This window comes from Oncorhynchus keta, chromosome 26 (genome assembly GCF_023373465.1).
Source record: "Oncorhynchus keta strain PuntledgeMale-10-30-2019 chromosome 26, Oket_V2, whole genome shotgun sequence".
Classification (NCBI taxonomy): domain Eukaryota; kingdom Metazoa; phylum Chordata; class Actinopteri; order Salmoniformes; family Salmonidae; genus Oncorhynchus; species Oncorhynchus keta.
The window spans coordinates 27,511,506-27,538,747 of record NC_068446.1 but is presented as its reverse complement, the minus strand read 5'-3'; the positions used below and the strand labels follow the sequence as shown (position 1 = coordinate 27,538,747).

The window sequence follows — 27,242 nt, the reverse complement described above, 5'->3', positions numbered from 1 at the left end:
TTAAATTGATTAATTGGTTTAAATAATGTAAAAACAAAGTGTTGGAGAAGTAAAAGTGCAATATGTGCCATGTAAAAAAGCTAACATTTGAGTTCCTTGCTCAGAACATGAGAACATATGAAAGTTAGTGGTTCCTTTTAACATGAGAGTTCAATATTCCAAGGTAAGAGGTTTTAGGTTGTAGTTAATATAGTATTTATAGGACTATTTTACACCAGCCATTAGGTTGATAGGCTTGAAGTCATAAACAGCGCTGTGCTTGCGAAGAGCTGCTAGCAAGACCCACGAAAGTGCTGTTTGAATTAATGCTTACGAGCCTGATGCCGCCTACCATTGCTCAGTCAGACTGCTCTATCAAATCATAGACTTAATTATAACATAATAACACACAGAAATACGAGCCTTTGGTCATTAATATGGTCGAATCCGGAAACTATCTGTCACGCCTTGGTCTTAGTATTTTGTGTTTTCTTTAATTATTTGTTCAGGCCAGGGTGTGACATGGGTTTATTGTATTGTCGTATTGGGTTTTTTGTAGGCATTGGGATTGTGGTTGATTAGGGGTGTGTCTAGTATAGGCTTGGCTGCCTGAGGCGGTTCTCAATCAGAGTCAGGTGTTTCTTGTTGTCTCTGATGGGGAACCGTATTTAGGTAGCCTGGGTTTCACTGTGTATTTCGTGGGTGATTGTTCCTGTCTCTGTGTAGTGTTCACCAGATAGGCTGTAATAGGTTTCATGTTCCGTTTGTTGTTTTTGTATAGTTATTTCATGTGTCACTTTTTTCATTAAAGTCATGAGTAACCACCACGCTGCATTTCGGTCCGACTCTCTTTCTACAAATGAAAAACGCCGTTACACTATCATTTTGAAAACAAAACGTTTATTATTTCAGTGAAATACAGAACCGTTCTGTATTTTATCTAACAGGTGGCATCCTTAAGTCTAAATATTCTTGTTACATTGCACAACCTTCAATGTTATGTCATAATTACGTAAAACTCTGGCAAATTAGTTCGCAAACTGTTGCACATACCCTGACTCTGCGTTCAATGAATGCAAAAGAAATTACACAATTTCACCTGGTTAATATTGCCTGCTAACCTGGATTTATTTGAGCTAAATATGCAGGTTTAAAAATATATACTTCTGTGTATTGATTTTAAGAAAGGCATTGGTGTTTATGGTTAGGTACAATCATCCAACGATTGTGCTTTTTTCGCAAATGCGCTTTTGTTAAATCATCCCCCAGCGTTGCATCGATTATATGCAACGCAGGACACGCTAGATAAACTAGTAATATCAGCAACCATGTGTAGTTATAACTAGTGATTATGATTGATTGATTGTTTTTTATAAGATAAGTTTAAGGCTAGCTAGCAACTTACCTTGGCTTCTACTCCATTCGCGTAACAGGCAGGCTCCTCGTGGAGTGCAATAAGAGGCAGGTGGTTAGAGCGTTGGAGTAGTAAACTGTAAGGTTGCAAAATCTGTCGTTCTTCCCCTGAACAAGGCGGTTAACCCACCGTTTCTAGGCCGTCATTGAAAATAAGAATGTGTTATTTTTTTTATATATATATTTTTTTATATTTTATTTTTTGCATTTTCCAATTAAGAACATTCAAAACAAAAGTGAAAAGATATTAGACAACGATAGGACAAAGTGACAGTAACAGACGAGCGTAACAAAAATAAAAAAATAAAAAATAATTATAATTATATAAACAAACATATAATAAGAAAAAAAAAGAAAAAAGAAAAAAGAACGAGACATTGGACATGTGGGGGGTGATTCTCCATATAGTCAATAAAAGGTTGCCAAATTCTGTAAATTGTCTTTAACTTATTCCTCAAGCAGTAAGTGATTTTCTCCAAAGGGATACAACTATTAACTTCCGATAGCCACATTGCAACTGGCAGGGAGGAATCCAATTTCCATTTCAAGGCAATACATTTCTTGGCAATCGCAAGCAATATTTCTGTTAGCTTTATAGTATGGCTTTGCCTAAGATTGGTGTTAGTAAAGTTACCCAGTAGACAGACCTCCGGGTCTAAAGGGAATACAACCCTGTGAATTGAGGATATGGTATCGCATACCCCCTGCCAGAAACCGTGTAGTTTTGAACACTGCAAAGTGGAATGGAGGAATGTTCCTTCATCTGAGCCACATCTAAAACATAGGGAGGAGATATCTGGGTTGAACCTGTGCAGTCTAGATGGGGTGGTATAGAGCTGATGGAGGAAATTAAACTGGATCAGTCTGTATCTGGAGTTCAATGTGGATGTAACCCCATCCCTGCATAGGTCACTCCATAGATCCTCATCAAGATCAATACCCAGATCTTTCTCCCATCTAAGTCAGGGTTTATCTAGCCCAGGCAGTGTTAGTCCTGACATAAGAGCATTGTAAACACGGGAAATGGTCTTGAACAGTGGTTGGTCTGCGTGGCAGAGTTGTTCAATAGGTGACATCTTAGGTAGGTTCCATCGTCCCTTGAGAGTCACCCTAATAAAGTTTCGTAGTTGTAGGTAGCTGAAGAAGTCCCTGTTAGGCAAGTGGTATTTCTGTTTCAGCTGATCAAAAGACATAAGAACTCCCTCCCCGTAACAATGTTCCAGAAGAGTGATCCCCTTATCAGACCATGGTCTAAAGTTACTATTCTGGAAAAACATAGGGATCAATCTATTGTTCCATAAAGGGGTTTTAGGTGGCGTGGGGAAAGGAATCCCCTCGTCCGAACAGCTCATGCAGTTTCCACCATGCCAGGACAGAATGTAAGATTAAAGGGTTGTCTGTGATGGTTTTTATAGATTTTCTGTCCCATTTGTAAAACAAATCTGCCCCAGTGTCATCATTTACCTCAAGCTTTTCAATGTTCAACCATGAGGGAGAGGGACCATTGTCAAACCTCTGAGCCAGAAACCTAGACTGTGCAGCCCAGTAGTACATTTTAAAATTGGGGAGGTTTAAGCCCCCTTGACTGTAATCAAGGGTCAGTTTATCCAGGCCAACCCTAGGGGTTTTTCCGTGCCAGATAAACCGTCTGGTCAGCTTGTCAAGAGAGGAAAAAAATGCTGCGGGAACAGGGATAGGGAGAGATTGAAACAGATATAGAAACCTGGGCAGGACATTCATTTTAATTACATTGATTCTACCCAGTAGAGTGAGAGGTAAGTCCATCCATTTACAAAGGTCAACCTCCACCTTTTGCAACAAACTGGCCAGATTGAGTTTATAGAGGTTGTTCAGATTACCATCTACCATTATGCCCAAATATGTGAAGCCCATAGGCGACCATCTAAAAGGAAACTTGTGCTTGATGGTATGATGGTCAAAGACAGACAACGGTAAGATTCCGCTTTTATCAAAATTGACCTTATATCCAGAGAAATAACTATAACTCTGTAGTAGGATCTGCAAGTGAGAGAGGGAGTGTTCTGGGTTTGTTAGAAATAAGATAAGGTCGTCCGCAAAGAGTGATAATTTATGGGTATGGGGGCCCACCTCAAAGCCATGTATGTCAGGGCACGTTCTAATAGCCTCAGCCAACGGTTCGATGGCGAGGGCAAAGAGGTGGGGGCTAATTGGGCAACCTTGTCTGTTCCCCCTATAAAGAGGGAAAGAGGAGGAAGTAATCCCATTGGTAGCAATCCTAGCTTTAGGAGATTTGTAGAGTGATTTTATCAAATTTACAAACACGTTACCTAAACCGAACTTTTCCAAGACGCGAAAGAGGTATGGCCATTCAACCCTATCAAAGGCCTTTTCAGCGTCGAGGGAGACTACGACGCTAGGTATTTTGTTTTTGTTAGCAAGGTGAATTATATCAAAGAACCTTCTGAGATTATTGGAGGACAATCTATTAATTATGAAGCCAGTCTGATCTGGGTTGACCAACAGGGGAAGACATGACTCCAGTCTCTTAGATAGCATCTTGGTGACCAGTTTACAATCTGTGTTAAGGAGAGAGATTGGTCTATAGGAGGCGCACTTTAGCGGGTTTTTCCCTTTCTTGTGGATTACAGTAATCACTGCTTGAGAGAAGGACTCTGGAAAGCAGTTGTCTTCTCTGGCTTTTTTAAGTACCTCCATAAGGTAGGGGACCAACAGCTCCCTAAATTCTTTATAGAACTCTGGAGGGAAGCCATCCTCCCCAGGAGATTTATTAGAAGGTAAGGATTTAATGGCCTCCAACAATTCAGGAACTGAGAAGTGTTCACTCAGGCGCTCGCTGTCTTCCCCTGACAAGCATGGGAGGTTGAGAGAGGAGAGAAAGGAGTCGATCTCTGATAGATCATCGCTTGATTGGGAAGTGTAGAGGTCTTCATAGTATTTCTTAAAAGTATTATTAATTTCAGTAGGGTCGAAAGATATTTCATTAGTAAGAGTTTCTATGGCATTAATTGTCCTCTTACTTTCCTTTGCTTTCAGTTGCCATGCCAATACTTTGTGAGCTTTCTCTCCAAGCTTATAATAACGCTGTTTTGATTTAGTGATGGCCCTCTCAGCTTGATATGTGTTCAGAATATTATATTTAAGTTTTTTATTTACCAAAAGCCTGTATAGATCTTTAGTCGGGCCTCTTTGGTAGGTTTTCTCTAGCTCGGAGATTTCAGATTCAAGAGCACTCAGTTCCGCACCGTGTATTTTCTTCATCCCTTTAGTATAGGAAATAATCTGTCCCCTCAGATAGGCCTTCAATGTGTCCCAAAGAATGAAGCTGTCAGGAGCAGAGGGTTTGTTTGTCAAAGTAAAAATATTGATCTTCTCTTTGATGAATGCACAAAATTCAGGTTGCTTTAGAAGTGTAGAATTTAGTCTCCATCTATATGCTCCATTTACCTTGGTAGGAATGGAGATTGATAATACCAGAGGAGAATGGTCACTAAGCAATCTGGGGAGATACTCGACATCTAACACTCTATGAAACAGTTGTGTCGAAAGTATAAAGTTATCTATGTGTGTGTGTGTCTTGTGTGGGTGTGAATAAAAAGAGTAGTCCCTATCCTGTGGGTGCAACTGTCTCCAGATGTCTAGTAAATTGAGATCTTTCATGAATGACATGGTGAGCTTGCCGGCTTTGGTAAGAAGTGAGGGTTTATCAGAAGACCTATCATGAACTGTAATCTAAGCAAAAACTAAAACTAAAACTAAAAAAAATCAACCAGTAGCCATCCTGGTGGTGCTTGAGCAACCTGAAGGAAGACATTCTGAATAAACATATGGTCATCGAAGTTAGGAGCATAAATATTCAATAGGGTCCAAGACTCTGAAAACATATGCCCCTGCACCAAAACAAACCTGCCAGAGGGATCAGAGATGGTGTTGTTGACGCAGAAGGGGATGTGTCTACTTATCAAAATTGCAGTTCCTCTTGCTTTGGAGTTAAAAGAGGATGCAAAAACTTGTCCTACCCATTCCCTCTTCAATTTCTTGTGTTCACTGGCTGTAAGATGTGTTTCTTGTAAAAACACAATGTCAGACGTTAATTTCTTAAAGTATGTATAGACTCTTTTCCTTTTAATCGGGCTGTTAAGACCTTTTACGTTGAATGTGACATATTTTAGTGGATTAAGCATAGGTTGGGTTTCAAATATGTAACTGAATAGAAATCTATCATATGCAGATAATTAGGAAATGTTTCAACTTTGGTTTGAGCACAAAAGTGACCTGTGTGTCTCTTTAGGAAGGAAACAATAAACATAGAAAAAAGGAAGAAAAAATAAATAAAAATCCCACCCACCCCGATTGTCAGACTAAAACAACAATCCCAACAATCAAACATGAATACACTTGTAGAGATACGTTGCTGCTCGCTTTCCATCTTGCTCGCTTTCCATCTTGCTCTTACTAGCTAAACCTTGGCTTAAACTAAAACCTGCGAGCTCTCTAAATTGAAAACAAACGTTGTGAATAGATATTTATGGCTGAATATTTACTGCCCACGGTAAGGGATGCTTGAGTCTCTTTTCGAAAGATTAACATAAATGAGGGGGAAAGCAGTGGGCCTAAACCCACGTATTGCTTCGCCCAGTAGATATGGACTAAACCAAAATATACTCTCCTGTAAATGTAATAGAACTCACCCCGGGAAGATACGGTTAGTTGAAAATGTACAAATCAATTATAGTGACCGGGAGATACCAGCAGTTCAATCCGGATAAGAGAAAACAAACAAACTGAATTTGATCCCCCAGAGAGACCATCCTGGCTCAGACGTTGCTCAGTTCTTTGAGAAAAGTGTGCACTTCTCCCGGTGTGTTGAAGAGATGGCTTCGGCCTTTGTACTGAACTTTCATCCGCGCAGGGTGGATGAGGTAGCCGGTGATGTTCTTCTCCTTCAGTGCTTTGGCGGCAGGTCTGAACTGCTTGCGGCGTCTGGCGAGATCCGCGCTCATATCTGGGAAAAGGCTGACCCTCTTTACATCGATGGTGATGTCCCCTTTGGCTCTTGCGAGTTGCAGTATCTTCTCTCTGTCTTGGAAACGGAGGAACCTGATCAGGACGGCTCGTGGGGGCTCATCTGGCCGGGGTTTCGGCGCTGATGTTCTGTGGGCGCGTTCGATTTCCAGCGGCTTGGTGAAGTTGATTATGCCTAGGACCTCCGGGATCCATCGAGTGAAGAAACGGACTGGGTCACGGCCCTCGCTGTCCTCTTTCAATCCCACCACGCGGATATTACTACGTCTACTCTGGTTCTCCATCTGATCTACCTTGTTTTTGAGGTAGGCATTGTCCTTTTGCAGTTGTATCAAGACCTGGTCGTGTCTAGCGATGGTATCTTCAACTGTGCTAATGCGCAACTCTGCCTCAGTCGTTCTCAAAAGGAGATCATTCATGGAGGATTTCAGGTCGTCAATGGAAGAATGGAGTTCAACCGATTTCTTATCAATTTTCAGAGAAAGACCTCTGTTACCATCCTGAATTTCCCGGAGGAGAGTAGCCAGCATGTCGGCTGGCTCGCAAGAGGCTGCTGAGAGCAACAGTCTGGAACTGTCGTCTGAGTTATGAGGGCTAATGCTAATCTTGCTAGCTGTAGCGTTATCGTTATCTTGGGAATCAAAAACGTTTTGGTCATCCTTCTTGCCTCTCGGTTGGAGGTCCATGGCTCTTTGGGAAGGTAAGTACTTGACAATTTATCAGCCGATGTTAGAATATTGTTTCAACGTTGTTATTTAGGTAAAAATAGAATAACTTTGAAGAGCTCGGTTTGTCAACGTCTGCTCAGCTCCGCGGCATCACGTGCTCTCCAAGAATGTGTTCTTTAACGGACTTTCCTAGTTAAATAAAGGTAGAAAAAAATACTGTAACACCACTTCCACGGTAACACCACTCTCAGTGTAACACCACACTCACTGTAACACCACTTCCACTGTAACACCACTGTCACTGTAACACCACTCTCACTGTAACGCCTCGCTTACTGTAACACCACTCTCACTGTAACACCACTCTCACTGTAACACCACACTCACTGTAACACCACTTCCACTGTAACACCACTCTCACTGTAACAACACTGTCACTGTAACACCACTCTCACTGTAACACCACTGTCACTGTAACACCACTCTCACTGTAACGCCTCGCTTACTGTAACACCACTCTCACTGTAACACCACTCTCGCTGTAACACCACTCTCGCTGTAACACCACTCTCACTGTAACACCACTCTCACTGTAACACCACTGTCACTGTAACAACACTGTCACTGTAACACCACTCTCACTGTAACACCACTGTCACTGTAACGCCACGCTTACTGTAACACCACTCTCACTGTAACACCACTCTCGCTGTAACACCACTGTCATTGTAACACCACTCATACTGTAACACCACTGTCACTGTAACACTGTCACTAACACCACTCTCACTGTAACAACACTGTCAGAGTAACACCACTCTCACTGTAACACCACTGTCACTGTAACACCACTCTCACTGTAACAACACTGTCACTGTAACACCACTGTCACACCACTCATACTGTAACACCACTCTCACAACACTGTCACACCACTCATACTGTAACACCACTCTCACTGTAACACCACTCTCACTGTAACAACACTGTCACTGTAACACCACTCTCACTGTAACAACACTGTCACTGTAACACCACTCTCACTGTAACAACACTGTCACTGTAACACCACTCTCACTGTAACAACACTGTCACTGTAACACCACTATCACTGTAACACCACTGTCATTGTAACACCACTCATACTGTAACACCACTGTCACTGTAACACTGTCACTAACACCACTCTCACTGTAACAACACTGTCAGAGTAACACCACTCTCACTGTAACACCACTGTCACTGTAACACCACTCTCACTGTAACAACACTGTCACTGTAACACCACTGTCACACCACTCATACTGTAACACCACTCTCACAACACTGTCACACCACTCATACTGTAACACCACTCTCACTGTAACACCACTCTCACTGTAACAACACTGTCACTGTAACACCACTCTCACTGTAACAACACTGTCACTGTAACACCACTCTCACTGTAACAACACTCTCACTGTAACACCACTCTCACTGTAACATCACTCATACTGTAACACCACTGTCACTGTAACACCACTCATACTGTAACACTGTCACTCTAACACCACTGTAACACCACTCATACTGTAACACTGTCACTCTAACACCACTGTCACACCACTCATACTGTAACAGCACTCATACTGTAACACTGTCACTGTAACACCACTCTCACTGTAACGCTGTCACTGTAACACCACTGTCACTGTAACGACCACTCAGAATTTCTGTTGGATAGAGCATTTATTTTCTGCTTGTTATGTTATGACTCCATGATCCCCTCTTGATTTTCATAAATAAGTGGATGCTGTGGCAAGATGGAGGGGGGGTGCTGTGGCAAAATGGGTGGCCTGCCCAAACCACTTTATACACATATCGTATGGTTTAATTACCCCCGGAAAAGTCATAAAACGGCACGGGTAACTCTAGAATGCCTTAACCTGGACGCCCGCTCTTTTCCTCCCGTTCTTGTTTACTTTCTGTAGTCTGGACATGGTTCCTGTAGTACGGGGTCCAAGGCAAATGCAGCGGGGAACGTTAATAGTTATCAGCCATATGGAAGGAAGGAGCTCTTATAAACACTATTTCTCCTCCAGCTCTGCTTTGCTCTGAAGAGTCTGCAGCTGGGATGATGGAGAAGGTGTCAGAGAAGGCCCTGGATGGATGGGCCAAGACAGACAGACACAGACAGAGAAATACAAACAGACAGTGATGATACAGAGACAGACATACTATGGTTAAGACAGAGACAGACGGGCAGACAGATATGAAAGCAGAGGCAGACAGAGCTGAGCCAATAAACTGACAGAAAGAAGACGATGGCAGAGTACAGTGTTCCCATAGGCCTCACCAGTACTATGCTCTAAGGTGCTATGCATATTTATCAGCCAATTTAACACTTCATAAGTAAAGTGTTAGCAGAAGATGATGTCAGAAGGTGACTGTGGGATATTTTGATATCTGCTTCTCTGAGAGCTGCTTCAGGCGCCTGGGAGAGAACCTAGAGGAAACGTAGTTCTCCACGGCCTGGCGCTCGCGTCTGTACTCCTGGGTTACTGCCCGGTTACGGCCTCGCTGCTGTCATGTTTCTCATCAGCTCACACTACCTGTCAGCCCTCACACACACACAGACACAGACACATAGTCACACACACACACCGGCCTGTCAGCTGAAGGAACGCAGACAGACAGACAGATGGCCAACAGGTGACTTGGCACTATCCTGTTCACCAGGCACCCAGGTGAGGTCATCACAGGCCATACACCAAATCTTATACACCAGTTCTATACCTCCAACTCCACCCTACACAAACTCTACATCAGAGTCAATACCTCCAACTCCACCTTACACCAGCCCTACATCAGAGTCTATATCTCCAAATCTACCATAAACCAGCCCTACATCAGTCTATACCTCCAACTCCACCCTACACAAGCCCTACATCAGAGTCAATACCTCCAAACCTACCATAAACCAGCCCTACATCAGTCTATACCTCCAACTCTACCCTACACCAGCCCTACATCAGTCTATACCTCCAACTCCACCTTACAACAGCCCTACATCAGAGTCTATACCTCCAACTCCACCCTACACCAGCCCTACATCAGTCTATACCTCCAACTCTACCCTACACCAGCCCTACATCAGTCTATACCTCCAACTCCACCTTACAACAGCCCTACATCAGAGTCTATACTTCCAACTCCACCCTACACCAGCCCTACATCAGAGTCTATACCTCCAACTCCACCTTACACCAGCCCTACATCAGAGTCTATACCTCCAACTCCACCTTACACCAGCCCTACATCAGAGTCTATACCTCCAACTCCACCCTACACCAGCCCTACATCAGAGTCTATACCTCCAAACCTACCATACACCAGCCCTACATCAGTCTATACCTCCAACTCCACCCTACACCAGCCCTACATCAGAGTCTATACCTCCAACTCCACCCTACACCAGCCCTACATCAGAGTCTATACCTCCAACTCCACCCTACACCAGCCCTACATCAGAGTGATGTAGAATGGGGGAAAAAAATGAGCGATGTTATCGGACACATTTTTAGCAGTACCTCCTCAAAGTGTTCTATATAGTCCCATTGCCTACAAGCCCAGTAACAAATTCTTATTTTCAATGACGGCCTATGAACAGTGGGTTAACTGCCTGTTCAGGGGCAGAACGACAGACTGGCTGGGAGGACTGGTTTGGTTCACTTGTATCTGTGGTTGACGTGGGTTTCAGGATCCCAATGAAAACACAGTTTAATAATGGAAGGATGTATCTTCAGATTCATCGAGGGTTATTTCCTCCACCGGTTCACTGGAATGCTGGTCATAGATGTATTTATTACATGAAAATCAACTCATTACTTCTAATACACATACAGTGTGTACACTTGTGAACACACAGCTATAGTACACTTACTGTATAATCATGTACACACACACACACACACACACACACACACACACACACACACACACACACACACACACACACACACACACACACACACTGTGCACACACATACTGTACACACACACACACACACACACACACACACACACACACACACACACACACACACACACACACACACACACACACACACACTGTACACACACATACTGTACACACACACTGTACACACACATACTGTACACACACATACTGTACACACACATACTGTACACACACATACTGTACACACTCTATCTCTGCACAGCTGGTTATTGCTGCAGTGGCCTTGTCCAAACATTGGGTAGAAGGAGCGAGGGAGTGAAAAATGCTCAGAGGAAGGAACCAGGCGATCAGCATTAATCATGCAGTATGGTGCACAGCACTAAGCACACACCCAGGAGACTGCACCACCCATTTACACACATACACACACTCCCCTCTCCCCCAGGACACACTGCAACATTCAGGAAACATTAGCAGCATTAGTGTGGAATGATAATTGAAACAAACATCTCATGGTTTCTTCATTTCTGGATTTGGGAGGGAACTGCTGTTGTGTGTGTGTGTGTGTGTTCGTGCATGTGTGTATTTTACATGTGTTTCTACATGCCAGAGATCTGGGAACAATTGAAGACTATTATTGTCCTGCACTTTCTCCAGTTTTCTAACACAAGTTTTCAAACACAAGATTGAGAGCATTTTGCTCAGCGTAAACACACATTAACATGGGTACAAACACTAACCAGACACAAACCAGATATCTCTTTCTCACTCGCTGTCCCCCCATACACACAGACATACACATACATACATACACACAAACACACACACAGACCCACATACAGACCCACACACAACCAGACATTCAGACACTGTGCAGATGTAGATGTAACTGTATCCATGAGCATTCCTTGCCTCCACTGAGATGTTGGGTATAAGCTCCTCTCCTCTCCTCTCCTCTCCTCTCCTCCTCTCCTCTCCTCTCCTCTCCTCTCCTCTCCTCTCCTCTCCTCTCCTCTCTCTCCTCTCCTCTCCTCTCCTCTCCTCTCCTCTCCTCTCCTCTCCTCTCCTCTCCTCTCCTCTCCTCTCCTCTCCTCTCCTCTCCTCTCCTCTCTACGCCCCATTAGTCTTTACTGGTGGCTGGGGAGAGCTAACGGTGGGCTGAGGTGCAGGGCAGCACTGTGAACATGGCCTCCAGCCTTCATCTGTCTCCTGTCCTCTGGCTGCCAAAACCCACCTCTGACTGGGCCATAAAGACAGGTAATCTATAATTGACTACTGTCGCCATCATCCACCCTGCAGCCACTTCCAGCTCCCTATGTCAAGTAACTAAGCTTCAGTGTTTGTGAAAGACGAACACACAGTTTCTGTGAGCACAACAGAGTACCAGAGATGGGGTCCCATAGAGGTGCCCATAGGCACAGATCTAGGTTGAGCTTACCCTCCCTAAATCCTAACCTAACCCTTTCGTTCCAGTTCTCTGCTGCCTGTGACTGGAACGAATTGCAAAAATCGCTGAAGTTGGAGACTTTTATCTCCCTCACCAACTTCAAACATCTGCTATCTGAGCAGCTAACCGATTGCTGCAGCTGTACATAGTCTATCGGTAAATAGCCCACCCAATTTTACCTACCTCATCCCCATACTGTTTATATTTATTTACTTTTCTGCTCTTTTGCACACCAATATCTCTACCTGTACATGACCATCTGATCATTTATCACTCCAGTGTTAATCTGCAAAATTGTATTATTCGCCTACCTCCTCATGCCTTTTGCACACAATGTATATAGACTCTCTTTTTTTCTACTGTGTTATTGACTTGTTAATTGTTTACTCCATGTGTAACTCTGTGTTGTCTGTTCACACTGCTATGCTTTATCTTGGCCAGGTCGCAGTTGCAAATGAGAACTTGTTCTCAACTAGCCTACCTGGTTAAATAAAGGTGTTCTCAACTAGCCTACCTGGTTAAATAAAGGTGTTCTCAACTAGCCTACCTGGTTAAATAAAGGTGTTCTCAACTAGCCTACCTGGTTAAATAAAGGTGTTCTCAACAAGCCTACCTGGTTAAATAAAGGTGTTCTCAACTAGCCTACCTGGTTAAATAAAGGTGTTCTCAACTAGCCTACCTGGTTAAATAAAGGTGTTCTCAACTAGCCTACCTGGTTAAATAAAGGTGTTCTCAACTAGCCTACCTGGTTAAATAAAGGTGTTCTCAACTAGCCTACCTGGTTAAATAAAGGTGTTCTCAACTAGCCTACCTGGTTAAATAAAGGTGTTCTCAACTAGCCTACCTGGTTAAATAAAGGTGTTCTCAACTAGCCTACCTGGTTAAATAAAGGTGAAATAAAGAAAGAAAAATAAAGTGGTAAAATGTGAAACTGACCTTAGATGAGTGTTATGTGGTTAACTGGACTCATAACCTTACATTCCTCCCCACTCACCTGCACCAAAAGCAAAGAAGAAGGTCTGGGAGGGGTTTCGCTGGATGAGGGCGGAGATGCGGTGTGCCATTCGCTCATTGCGTTTGTAGATGAGCTCCTGGCGGAAGTAGTTGTCAATCTGAAGTGCCGTGGTCTTCTCATGGGCTGGCAGGGAACTGTTGATGAAGTGAGGGAGCTGAGAGGGGGGGGAGAGAGAAGGAAGGGGAAAGAGAGAATGGAAGAGAGGGAGGGGAAAGAGAAGGACAGAGTGGGAGAACGAGGGAAGAGGAAAGAGAGGACAGAGTGGGAGAACCAGGGAAGAGGAAAGAGACAAGGACAGAGTCGGAGAGGGAGGGTGTTAGTGACGTCCTGGCACACACAAGTGCCTGTGTGAGACCTGGCAGGAGAAAGTGTTCCTGACATTTGTGCCAGCGTGTGTTGCATGACAGCCTGATGGAAAATGACCACCAGAGACAGAGAGAGAGAGACACAGAGAGAGAGAGAGAAAATGACACAGCTCTACTCTGCTGATGTGTGTGTGTGTGTGTGTGTGTGTGTGTGTGTGTGTGTGTGTGTGTGTGTGTGTGTGTGTGTGTGTGTGTGTGTGTGTGTGTGTGTGTGTGTGTGTGTGTGTGTGTGTGTGTGTGTGTGTGTGTGTGTGTTTGCATGCCTGCTTGCATGTGTGTGTGTGAATGTGTGTTTAATTGGGGTTTGATTGATTTACAGCAGACAGCTTCCTGGATGTAGTCAGCTCTTGGCCAGCTCAGAGGGATAGGCAGTCCATTAATCTGCAGAGATGATCAGGGGTCCAGGAGGAGCAGGAGGGGAGGGAGGTCTTGTGTTTAGAGGGGGGCCTCAAGGGCCACGGTTACAGAGGCCCTGCTCTATTATAAAGCTGCTCTGAAAGACGCACACACACACACACCGGGGGCCAGGAGGCAGCGGAGCAGACTGCCTCTGAGCCCCATCCCTGTGCTGTTCTCTGGGAGTATCCTGTTCACTTCCTTCCAGCTCTGGGGTCAAAGCATTTGTTAGGAGCAAGTTCCTCTCCACTTCCTGACCAGGGCTACTCCCCCCAGTGGAGATGGAGGGAGTGAGGGGGGAGGAGGGAGGGTAATGACAGGAAGGGGTTATCAGGAGAGAGGTCAGAGAGAACAGGGCTGTGCGTGGGCTGTGAGAGAGAGAGAGAGAGAGAGAGAGAGAGAGAGAGAGAGAGAGAGAGAGAGAGAGAGAGAGAGAGAGAGAGAGAGAGAGAGAGAGAGAGAGAGAGAGAGAGAGAGAGAGAGAGAGAGAGAGAGAGAGAGAGAGAGAGAGAGAGAGAGAGAGAGAGAGAGAGAGAGAGAGAGAGAGAGAGAGAGAGAGAGAGAGAGAGAGAGAGAGAGAGAGAGAGAGAGTATATCATGTCTCTTGGGGATTTAAAGACTGATTGCCCAGAGGGCCTTGAAAAGTACTGTATGATGTACTGTATGTTCTGGACACCTGTAACTGCTGTGTCTTATTGAGCTGCAGCACTAAAAGTCATGAGGAGGACTGGAGAGCTGAAAGCCAAGGGAGCATGGAAAGCTCCTAATCACGTACATGTGTGTGTGTCTGTGATGGGTTGCGCTGAGACATAGATGGGTCAGCTGTCGTACTCCTGTTAGCATGCAGTCTCTATCTCACACACTCCCCCAAAACACTATCATCCCTCTCTCCCATCTCACACTCTCTTAATCTCCTCTCTCTGTCTCTCTCTCACCAATAATATCTCTGTCTGTCTCTCTCTGTCACCTCTCTCTCTCTTAATCTCCTCTCTCTGTCTCTTAATCTTCTCTCTTTGTCTCTCTCGCTCTCTCTTGTAGTGTATGCTGGGAGTTTTTTGGAGTTTGAGTGTTTGGTGTGGTGGGCTCTGTCCTAACAATTTTTTTATTATGTCCTTGGTCTTTTCTTTACATTTATTTTTTCTATAGTGGAGGGTTAATGCACTATTTGTTTTAGCGGTATCCACAGATTTTTTCAAAGTTAGGGTGGAAGAGGACAGAGTTAGTTTCCTGGGGTTTGGAAGGTGTGGTGTGCGGGATGGCTTCTCAGCCTAGCGCGGAGGAGAAGCTGTCGATAGGGCATGGATTCAGGCGTGTTCCTTAGAATGGAGTTAAAGTGGACGAGGTTCTGCTTGCAGTCGGTGAACAGGTAGGAGCTGAACTTATACATTCTGCTTCTAGGATGAACAAAGCTGTGGTTGTCTTCATGAACAGAGCAAATTTGGTTGGTAGGCTAATTGCTTGCGGAATATTTAGAAGGGGTGTTGGTGCAAATTTCACCTCTTTCTACCCCTTCGACCAGGTTGGTAGTTGCAAATTTGCCTCCATTTATTACAGATGATCAAATCAGGAAAGAGCTGAGTCGTTTCGGTAAGGTTGCTAGCGGTTTTTGTGTCGGCAGGCTTTCAGACAGATGCCGTGAAGCACGTTGTTTTGTTCCGGAGGGAAGTGTTTTTTTGTGTTTTTTTTACCTTTATTTAACCAGGCAAGTCAGTTAAGAACAAATTCTTATTTTCAATGATGGCCTAGAAACAGTGGGTTAACTGCCTGTTCAGGGGCAGAACAATAGATTTGTACCTTGTCAGCTCGGGGATTTGAACTTGCAACCTTCCTGTTACTAGTACAACACTCTAACCACTAGGCTACCCTGCCGCCCCAAGTGTTTATGTTTCTGAAAAACAATGAACAACAACTAAATGTGCATTTTAAAGTGAGGCATGGTGAGGGGCTCTACGCAGGGTTTGCCAGCACAGATAGCCTACGGTGTTTTGAGTGTGGGGATTTGGAGAATAAAAGCTTTGCGTGCCCACATAAAGGCAGCAGACAAAGTGAGGGCACAAGCGCCAGTGGGGGAAATCGAGGTCAACATGCAGGGGGCAATGAGATGCAGAGGCTGGGCCTAGTCATGCTATGGATGGTGGTGTAGATGAGGCTGGGTCTAGTCATGCTATGGATAGTGGTGTAGATGAGGCTGGGTCTAGTCATGCTAGAGATGGTGGTGTAGATGAGGCTGGGTCTAGTCATGCTATGGATGGTGGTGTAGATGAGACTGGGTCTAGTCATGCTATGGATGGTGGTGTAGATGAGGCTGGGTCTAGTCATGCTATGGATGGTGGTGTAGATGAGGCTGGGTCTAGTCAGGCTATGGATGGTGGTGTAGATGAGGCTGGGTCTAGTCAGGCTATAGAGGGTGGTGTAGATGAGGCTGGGTCTAGTCATGCTATTGATGGTGGTGTAGATGAGGCTAGGTCTAGTCAGGCTATAGAGGGTGGTGTAGATGAGGCTGGGTCTAGTCATGCTATGGATGGTGGTGTAGATGAGGCTAGGTCTAGTCATGCTATGGATGGTGGTGTAGATGAGGCTGGGTCTAGTCATGTTATGGATGGTGGTGTAGATGAGGCTGGGTCTAGTCAGGTTATTCTAATGGATGAGGAGAGTATAGTGGGGAAGTGTAAGAGACTAGGGGGGGGGGTGGGGGGGGTCAAGCAGAAAAGGAAAAAGGGTGTGGTCAAAAGCACCATGGAACCTTTTCCTGGTGCTGGGGTGGAGGCCCTGACCAGAGAGGAAGGGGCAGGTGGTCAGGATGGGAGATGGAGAGGAGGAAAGTGAATCTGAGGAAGAGGACGATGAGGAGTTATTTATCCAAGAAAGTTTGTAAGATCCGTACAACATGCTATGAAAAATGAGGGGCATGGTGTCCTCTCACCCAGGAAACGGTTTAGGTTGAGGAAGTGGGTCACAACTGTGCGTAAGGGTCTACCTTCAGACACTTTAGATGTATAGTTTCTTTCTGGCACTGAGGCTCTTTGAGCTTTCTTTGCTGGCTTTTCTCCCACTTCTTATGGAGACTTCGGTAGGCTCGCTCAATATAAATGGCGCCAGAGATGCGGGAAAGAGGAGTGTGTTGGGTGAGTATGTAAAACAAAAAAAGGTACGGGTGTTGTTTCTGCAGGAGACGCATAGTGATGTGTTGAATGAAGTCAATTGGGGGCTCTGGTGGAAAGGGGCAAGTGTGTTGAGCCATGGGACAAATGTTAGTGCAGGGGTGGCAATCCTTTTTGTACCGGGTCTGTCTGTAAAAATGTTCTCCTCAAAGGAGGTGTGTAGGGGTAGGATGCTTGTTGTAAAAGCAGAAATTAACAACATGGGTTTTGTCTTTATAAATGTTTATATGCCTAACACAGGGAGAGAGAGTGGGGTTCTATTTGGGAGTTTTAGACAGGAACTCTCACAGGTAGCGCCTGAAGAGACGCTGGTGGTCAGAGGGGACTGGAACTGTACAATGGATTTTAACGAAAGACAGAAATGGGGAAAAGCCACATTCAGTGTGAGTGTTAAGGGACATCATTAATCAGTTCGACTGGGTGGATGTTTGGAGAACTAAACATCCCAACACCAGACAGTATACATGGGTGAAGGTCTTTGGGGCTAGGGTGAGTGCAGCCCAACACATTATACATGGGTGAAGGTCTTTGGAGCTAGGGTGAGTGCAGCCCAACACAAGACAGTATACATGGGTGAAGGTCTTTGGAGCTAGGGTGAGTGCAGCCCAACAGAAGACAGTATACATGGGTGAAGGTCTTTGGGGCTAGGGTGAGTGCAGCCCAACACAAGACAGTATACATGGGTGAAGGTCTTTGGAGCTAGGGTGAGTGCAGCCCAACACAAGACAGTATACATGGGTGAAGGTTTTTGGGGCTAGGGTGAGTGCAGCCCGGCTTGATCGATATTACATGTCCAGGAATCGGTGCAATAGGCTGTTGGGCGCTTCCATTCTCCCGGTGGGGTTTTCAGATCAACACATAACCATGGCTCGGCTGTTCATTTCACCAGGGCCTCGGCAGGAATCCTATTGGAAGTTTAATGTAAAGCTCTTACAAGATGCCACTTTTTGCTCAGGTTTCCAGACCTTTTGGGAAAGGTGGGAGCAGTGAAGAGAGGAGTATGAGTCTCTGAGTCAATGGTGGGATGTGGGGAAAGTCCAAATTAGAGATGGTGGGGCAAGGCAATGTAGGCCTCGAGGCTAATTTAGCTGAATTACGTAGGGACCTGGGCAGTATTTTCCAGGTTAAAGCAAAGGGAGCACTTGTAAGAGCTAGGTTCTCCATGCTCAAGGAGATAGAGGCTCTCAGCTCCTTCTTCTTTAGTTCGGAAAGACGGTGAAGCGGTAGCCAAGGGTATGCATTGTCTACGGCATTGGGTATGCATTGTCTACCTCTTGAACTTGTCAAGAGGTTCTAATGTGAACTTCGGACTGGTCTTTTGATAGAGTTGACCATGAGTATCTGTTTAATGTGATGTCTGTGTTTGGGTTTGGGAAGAGTTCTTTGACCTGTGTGAAGCTGTTGTACGCTGGGGCGTCATGTATGGTCAAGGTGGGAGGGGGGCTCAGTAGGCCAGTCTAGGTGAGGCAGGGCATTAGACAAGGATGTCCTTTATCTCAGCCGTTATATACACTAGCCATTGAGACTTTTTGGGGACTGCTACGCAAGAGACTGCAGGGAGTGTGCTGGACAGGCATGGATGTGGTGACAGGCATAGCAGTGTCAGTATATGCAGATTACGTTTCTGTGATGGTCAGGATATGCAGGCACTAGAGACCAGTCTGAAGGTGTACGAGGGAGCTTCATCAGATAAGGTACACTGGGGCAAGAGAAAAGCTCTGTTATGTGGGGCATGGGGGGATAAGACCCCTCCTCTGCTTCCAGGGGGTTTGCAGTGGGGTTGTGAAGGGCTTAAAGTGTTGGGGGTGTACCTGGGCTGGGAGAAGTGGGTCAGGAAGAACTGGGAGGGTCTGTTACAGGCAGTGGTGTCAAGACTGGCCAGGTGGAAGTGGCTCCTGTCCCAAGTGTCATATAGAGGGAGGGTGCTGATAATCAACAACCTGGTGGCATCTTCCCTGTGGCATAAACTGGCTGTCCTCAACCCCCCCGCCGGTCTGCTCGCAGAACTGCAACGCAAGCTGGTGAACTTTTTCTGATCGGGCTATCACTGGCTGAGGGTGGCAGTGTTGTTCATGACCGTTCACGAAGGAGGACAGGGCTTGGTGGAACTGGAGAGCAGGGTGGCTGCTTTCCAGCAAAAGGCGGTGCAGAGACTGCTGAACCACACTGATGTCGGCTGGAGGGAACCAGCATGCGCACTGCTGAAGAGAGCTGGCGGATTAGGGTTGGACCGGCAGCTGTTCCTCATGTAGCTGGAGAGGCTGAGTACAGCAGGTCTCTCAGATTTTTACTCTGCAGTGCTGAGGGCCTGGCAGCTGCTAAGGCCCATACGAGAAGGTGGTGTGGAGCCTGGACTGTGGTTGTGGGAGGAGCCTATTTTCCACAACCCAGCCATCCCTTTGAGATCGTTTCAGTCGGCCACCCTGCAGAGGCAACTGATGTCAGTGGGTTTACAAAGGCTGGGAGACCTGCGACTGCTGGGAGAGGAGGGGTGGAAAACCCCGGAAGTCCTGGCACAACAAACAGGAATAACGTCTCTTAGGCTGCTGAAGAGATTCCTGGAGGAGGTCCAGGAGGCACTGTCTGAGCCGGTAAGGGGGATGTTTGAGTGGCCAAAGGGGGAGGGGCCACCAATGTTCCCGCCACTGCAGGTGACTGCAGAGACTGGAGACTGGCAAGGGGTCTGGAGGACTTGTTAGATTTTAACACTCCGAGCCTGGGGGAGTTTGAAGGGGTGGGAGGTAAAGCCCTCTACAACCTCTGTGTTAAGGTTAGGAACATTAGGAGCCTAACAGGAGTGAATGTATGGTGGGTTTTAAATGGAGGGGGCTCTACAAACCCCCAGTACCAAAGAGGTCAGGGGACCTCCGGTGGAGGGTTCTTCATGGAACCCTGGCCTCTAACAGCTGGTTGGCACAGGTTGAACCGGGAATCAGGCAGGGTTGTCCATTCTGTGTAATAAAAGAAACTGTGATTCGTGTGTTTTCTGTGTGCGCCAGGTTAATGCCATTAATGTCTCTGTTGGAATGACTGTGTGAGAGGTTGGGGGTGGTTTTTACTGTTGGGATGTTTATAATGGGGTACAAGTACTTTAATAAGTCGAAGGCCAAATGTGTTTTGTTGCATTTTCTGTTTGATCAGGCGAAGTTGTCTATTTGGCTCACAAGGAGGAACAGGGTCAAAGGTGGGTGAGATAACAGACCCTTTACTATTGTTTAATGGGATGGTCTCTGCGCGCCTTAGGGTTGAGTTTGACATCTATAGAATGATAAAAAGTGTGGAGATGTTTCAGGAGATGTGGTGTGTTGGGGGGGCTGTCTGTATAGCTGGGGGAAGATGTTTTGGATATACGGTTGTAGAAGTGGTGTGTTTTTTGGAGATTTGTGATGTATCATGTGGTATCATGTGGTAGATGGAAAGGTGAGTATGGTACATGTATGCAGTACAGGATATATTTAGGTGTTTTATTTTTAAGGGGGTGGGGAGTTTTAAATGAAATTAGAAAGTTTCATTAAAGAAAGACAAAGTCAAAGTCTCTCTCTCTATCAATCTGTCTACTCTCTCTCAAGATCTGGTTTTCATGGCACGTAGTAATGTGGTTAAACACATGATTATTGGTGTATATGACATTGTGTGTAACCAAGGACATGAACCATATTTACTTTTTGATACAGCTCTGATCTCTCCTATATCATGTATCTTTACAACTCTCCTTCCTCTTTCTAAATATCTTTTCCCCTCATACCCCCCCCCCCTCTTGTGACTCTCTTCTTTCTCAATTTTGCTCTCTCTCTCTTTCCTCTTTCAAACTCTCTCTTTCTTGTTATATTCTCTCTCTCTCAGTCTCTTTCTCTCTGTTTCTCTCTCTCTAGGACTGGTGGGTCCTGTGGGACTAGAGTGTGAGTGTCTAAGCTAGAGAAGGAGAAGCAGAGAGGATGGGGGCGGGGGACCGGGGGGTAAAGAAAAAGGGAGGGAGCCCCATCGGTTCTCTGATGAATGAGGAGCGTGTAATGAAAACAGAGAAGAAAGAGGTGGCCAGTTGGAGGGGGGGTGAACCACATGCAGATAACTTATCACAGGAAAGCCCATTAGCTGCAGTCTATCCTGACCGCTCAGGAAATGTGAAATGACAGGGAAACATTTCCTCCCTTCCTCACTCCTGGTTGCAGCCCTGACCAGGGCCTTCGTCTGCATTCTCTCTTTGAACGTCCTAATTGCTCTACACCCTCTGGTGGATTGGCCTGCTCTGCTAAGGCTGAGGCGGAGGAATGAGTAGGGCCCTCCGTGTTGAAATCCATTAACCTCTCCCGCCTGCGGCCCATCAGGCCCCCAGTAGATGAAGACTGAGTTGGGAGAACTTGGGGCTGGGGATTACTGTCCATTTATCAGGGAACACCTGCTACTCCGGTAGAAAGTTCATAAGGCCTGCCATAGATCAGCACAGCCAGGCACCGCCATCAACCATTAGATGGTTATAGCATGTGGTATGGAATGTTGATGTGTTATTATTAGATAAAGACCCCAGGCTCACTGGTCTGATTTAGCGGAGGGACTCAGGAGACAACTGTAGGAGACATGGTCTTTAGGGGCCAAGGATACAGAAGAGAATGTCTTATTCTATCATTTGTCTGGCCGTAATAATACACCTGTGAAGGTAAAGTGCTGTAATATTCTGAAATGATCCTAATTAGATGCTGCTGATGTCGTGATCATGTGTGTGCCATCAGTCTGACAACATACATAATGGTACGGTGTTCATGAATGTTGAAATATGACCATGCCATAATTGGTATGTCAATACAGGATTTATAGTACATGGTGTGTGACGACTATAGTGTGTGTGGTCATAGTAAGTCACTCCTCTAAGTCTGGGCTTGATTGTTAGTCCAATCGGGTGTGTTAGTGCTGGGTAGAAACAAAAGCCTGCATCTTCAGGACCATGTTGGAATAACATGGCTTTAGCCCCTTTCCGTCTTCCAGCAATGGTGGATGTACCTGAGAGGTGTCATGGTTGAAGATGATGGAGCTGAGGTCTCCACAGTTGTAGTGTGTGATGAGGTCCTCGGTGGTGTAGGAGCCCTGCAGACTGCCCGCTCTTACACTCTCATGCTGCAGCAGGGTCTGGTTCAGGGCAAACAGCACCTGCAGAGGGAGGAACTGTTAGGGACTTGGCAGTGTGAACAATGACAGCATACCAGCACACTGTTAAAGTCTCATTTTGTTGTGGCTCACACTAACACAGGCATACTGTAGTGGAATTGTATGATGGATAGTTTATAGAAGTTTCTTTCCATTAGTTTCCTAACGTTGCCCATCATGTGCAGACTGGCTAAAACAGACCACAAGAGGCATGGCAGAGCTCCATTTTCTCCACTTCTCCTCTCCCAGGGAAAAATAAGGGAGAATGGAAAAGAGGAAGACTGTCCCTTTAAAAATAGCTCTCTCAGGGCCTCAGCACCATAAATTTACAGCCCCCATTAAAATAAAAAGTAAACCCTCTTTAGAGAGAATTTATGGCGTGCAGCAACCAGCGGGAGCTGCGACACTGCAGCTGTCCCAGACACCAGTGGTTAACAGTCCCAGCTCCCGCCCCCTCAATCCCACGGCCGCCTCTGACTGGCCTGGCAGGCCCCAGCCAGCTGTCAATCAGGGCTAAGTGTTCTGACAGGAGCGCTAGGTGGAGGGCGTGGGGAACAGAGTGGTTTACTCAGAGTACAGTAGATTGAGTTTCACACTGTCTCACATTCCGCCCACTAACACATTCATGTCCTATGGTGGTGCGGTCAGTTGATTTGCACTCTTGATTACGTACGTATGACTGCATGTTACATCACCGCTGGTAACTCCTAAACCTAATTGCCTCCACCAGGGTTAGTAAAGGAAAGTGATGGCTATACCGTAAATACTGAAGGTCGACATCCCGACCGCATGATTTGTGTGTAAGCTTAAGGCCTACAGCTGCACAACTGATCTACCCTAAGTCAACACACTGGTTATATGTAATAATTCACAAAATGATGTTGTGTTTTTGCAATCACTTATTGAACTCATAAATGCCTTATTGTATTGTCTTCTTGAATGTTGCTTAAACTTTTTGTTACCTTAACAATGAGCTGAGCACAACCTAGTTCTAAACTAAATCTTGTGACTCTCTTCTTTCTCAATTTTGCTTGAGATTTTTCTCTCTCTCTCTCTCTCTCTCTCTCTCTTTCTTGTGTAGTCTGAGGTCATTGTATTTGCTAACCAGTCTTCCAGGCGGTGCCTTAGTAGTGTGCCTCTGTTCTAATGAGGGGAGACAACACTAGAGAGCTGACAGCATGGATGCCTCTCTTTCCCTCTTGCTCCCTCCCTTCTTCCCTCCCTCAGTCCACTCTTCAACCTCTTCTCATATTTCCCATTGCATGCAAGCAACCCCAGGACCTCACCCAGCCTTTCTCACTGCACAGAGAGCGGTGAGCAATCTTATTTATTTTATTAGACGTGTTTCACAGTCTATTTTCAGCCAAGGGCCCAGCGCCGTGCTGTCATCCTGCCAAAGCGGTAATCCCAAAATGGGCCTTGATCAAACCTGCAGCCTTAATGGTTAGTGCTGAGTAATTTTTTATTTTTTTTTAAACATTGAATGCATTGTGAAATAATGACATTAAAATGATTTTAGAGCTTTTTAATGGAAGTTCCAAAGCCCAAACTAGTGAACATTCAATTGCCAAAACATTGAAAATATTCACAGTCACAGTTTTTACAGTCCCCAAATCCAGAACAAATTCCAGAAAATGTTCAGTATTATATAGAGCCTGTATTGCATGAAACTTCCTTCCATCTCATATTGCTCCAATAAACAGCAACCCTGGTTTCAAAAAACAGATAAAGCAACACCTCACCGACACAACACCTCTCCCCTATTTGACGTGGATAGTTTGTGTGTATGCATTGATATGTAGGCTACGTGTGCCTTTAAATCAAATGTATGTTGTTCTGTCCTTGAGCTGTTCTTGTCTAATGATGTTCTGTATTATGTCATTCTGTATTATGTTTCATGTTTTGTGTGGACCCCAGGAAGAGTAGCTGCTGCTTTTGCAACAGCTAATGGGGATCCTAATAAAATACCAAATATAAAAATACCAAATATTGTTCCTGCTGTGATGATTCACCATCTTCATCAAATGTTTTTATAATTTATCTTCCGATAATCACCAATAAGCTTAGGCCTCCCAGTAGCCTATGCAGATTAGGGAGCCAAATTAAGGACTCTCTCATCGATACGATTTGATACGATTTGGTAGGCTATACTTACTGACTGACAATGCAATACAATGAAATGCAATACAATGGACATATAACGGAAGTTACTAATGTGTACTAACTATGGCTCTACTAATTCCTGAAGACTGTCAATATGGTTGAAAGCATGGATAACAAGAAAGTAACAAGGAAGTCATGCTAGTGACGTGACAGCATCGGAGGATGTGCCCCCACGGTTCATATAAAACAATACATCAGACCACGCACTCAGAGAATTTTCTCACCCAAAGATTCCGAGTGACAGGAAAGTACTGACGGTCTACAAGGTATTCGTAGAACCATAGTTACATTCGTAACTTCCGCTCTACTTCATACCTTTCAGAACGTCAGTACGGTGAAAGTATGGATGAGTCATACCAACAAGGTCGCAAGGAATTGCACTACTAATTGATTGATCTGATTATTGCACCTGTGCCACTGGAAGAATGGCAGACCCCATGGTGTGGCAGGATGTGACGTTGACCCTTTCAAATCTTGAGAATATGCAGGGCGACGACCAGGTAGCAGTTGCTCATATCTCTTTCAGGGGGATGCCTCTAGGTGCAGTCCAGGATGTGGCTACACTTCTGATCGAGTGACATATCACACCTTCTAGGACAGGGAGCCCTACACCCTTGTAGGTCTGAGTGATGACATCCACAACCCAGTGTGAAAGCCACTGCTTGGACAATGCAAGGCCTTTTGATTTACCATTGAAACACAGAAACAACTGGTCTGTCTTCCTGTACTGCTCCGAGGCTTGCATGTAGCCTTTGAGAGAATGGACTGGACACAGGAGATTTGCTCGCTCGTCCTCCTCCGCATTCTGGAGAGGAGGGGGGCAGTAGGCCAGCTCGATGGCTTGATTGATGTGAAGGGGTGATAAAACCTTAGGCAAAAAGGCTGGATTGGGCCATAAGGTCACAGCTAGGTCATCTACCTTCCATCGTAGGCAGACAGGACTCATAGAGAGCGTGTGGAGCTCACTCACACGTTTCGCTGATGAAATAGCTAAGAGGAAAGCTGTTTCCAGAGAGAACCATTTTATGTCCGGCTCCTCCGTATGCTCGGTAGGGAGGGTTTGTCAAAGCCTTCGAAGCTAGTGTCAGATCCCAGGATGACGCGAGGACACCTCTGAGGGGATGCAGACGGTGGACATCATCTTGCCGATTTTCCATCGCTGCCTAAATGGTTAGCCGATATGGCTGAGGCATACACCTTCAAGGTAGAGGCAGAGCAACCAGAGTCCAATGGGTACAGAGCAGGACACCGGTTCCTCAGCCCGTGTAGAGCATAATTTGATAAACAGCTTACAGCAACCAGCATACATCATCCTGGATGATGGGGGTCTGGCATTCTGTAACATCTCGATAATAGCAGGATTGCAGCAGAGAGGGTTGGGCTCTTCAGGGGCCACACCCATAGCTGTAGTTGGTCTGGGCCGGGATGCCATATCCTGCAGTGAGAGCAGGTCCTGTCTGTGAGGGAGCTGCCATCTGGGCCATCAAGCAGCAGCCTGTGCTAAGCCTGAGAGACCCTGTGTAGCGTTGCTAAGATCAGGGGGGTCAGAGGGAAGGCATACAGTAGGTCCTCGGGCCACGTGTGGGCTAAGGCATACATGCCCAGGAGGGCTCCTGGACTCTGCCAGCAAGAACCAGAGGGGGCAGTGGAATGTTTGCTCTGTGGACCAAAACTTGTAAGATTCACATCGTTAGGGCAGAGACATGAGCATCTCTTCATTATATACAGATCTCTAGTTGCAGTCACATTTCTTTACACGGAGGAGGGAGAGAGAGCATGATGTGGTAACGATGAGTCAAAATCTAATAGCCTAATTATTGTTTACTGACTCATTTGGTTTGCGTATCCCTTTGCCATTCATAAATCATGCAACGTGGGTCTACGTCATACCTTTCAGGTCGTCAGTACAGTTGAAAGTATGGATTGTGTTGCACAGGTCCAGTAATAAAACAGTCCAGTAGTTAAACAGCCATCACTAGCACATTAGAGGCTGCTGCCAATAGGCATTGACTAGAATTCACTGGCCACTTTAATAACTGGAACACTAGTCCCTTTAATAATTTTTTAAATGTCTGGCATTACTCATCTTATATGTATATTGTCACGGTTTTCTAATGGTGAAGGAGAGTCGGACCAAACTGCAGCGCGTATATTGTGATCCATGTTTATTTACACAACGTAACACGAATCCAAAACACAAACTCTACAAAACAATAAACATAGTGAAAACCGAAACAGCCTTAACTGGTGCAAACTAACACAGACTAAGGACATCAAGACACTCAGGACAATCACCCACAATACAACCAAAGAATATGGCTACCTAAATATGGCTCCCAATCAGAGACAACGATAAACACCTGCCTCTGATTGAGAACCACTTCAGACAGCCATAGACTCTCCTAGAACACCCCACTAAGCTACAATCCCACTAAGCTACACACCACATACAAAAACCCATGTCACACCCTGGCCTGACCAAATACATAAAGAAAAACACAAAATAC

The 27,242-nt window shown here is 45.5% G+C and overlaps 1 protein-coding gene across 2 annotated transcripts in view; it reads right to left on the bottom strand.

Annotated features, from left to right (window-relative positions):
- Window positions 1–27,242, bottom strand: part of LOC118359189 (metalloprotease TIKI2-like) — a 113,200-nt gene that overhangs the window by 18,044 nt on the left and 67,914 nt on the right. For both annotated transcript variants that reach the window (XM_052480479.1, XM_052480480.1), the window contains exons 3-4: window positions 22,429–22,575; window positions 13,491–13,665 (exon numbers count right to left, since the gene is read on the bottom strand). In XM_052480479.1, coding sequence (XP_052336439.1) covers window positions 13,491–13,665; window positions 22,429–22,575 — 322 coding nt within the window. The remainder of the gene's footprint in view (window positions 1–13,490; window positions 13,666–22,428; window positions 22,576–27,242) is intronic.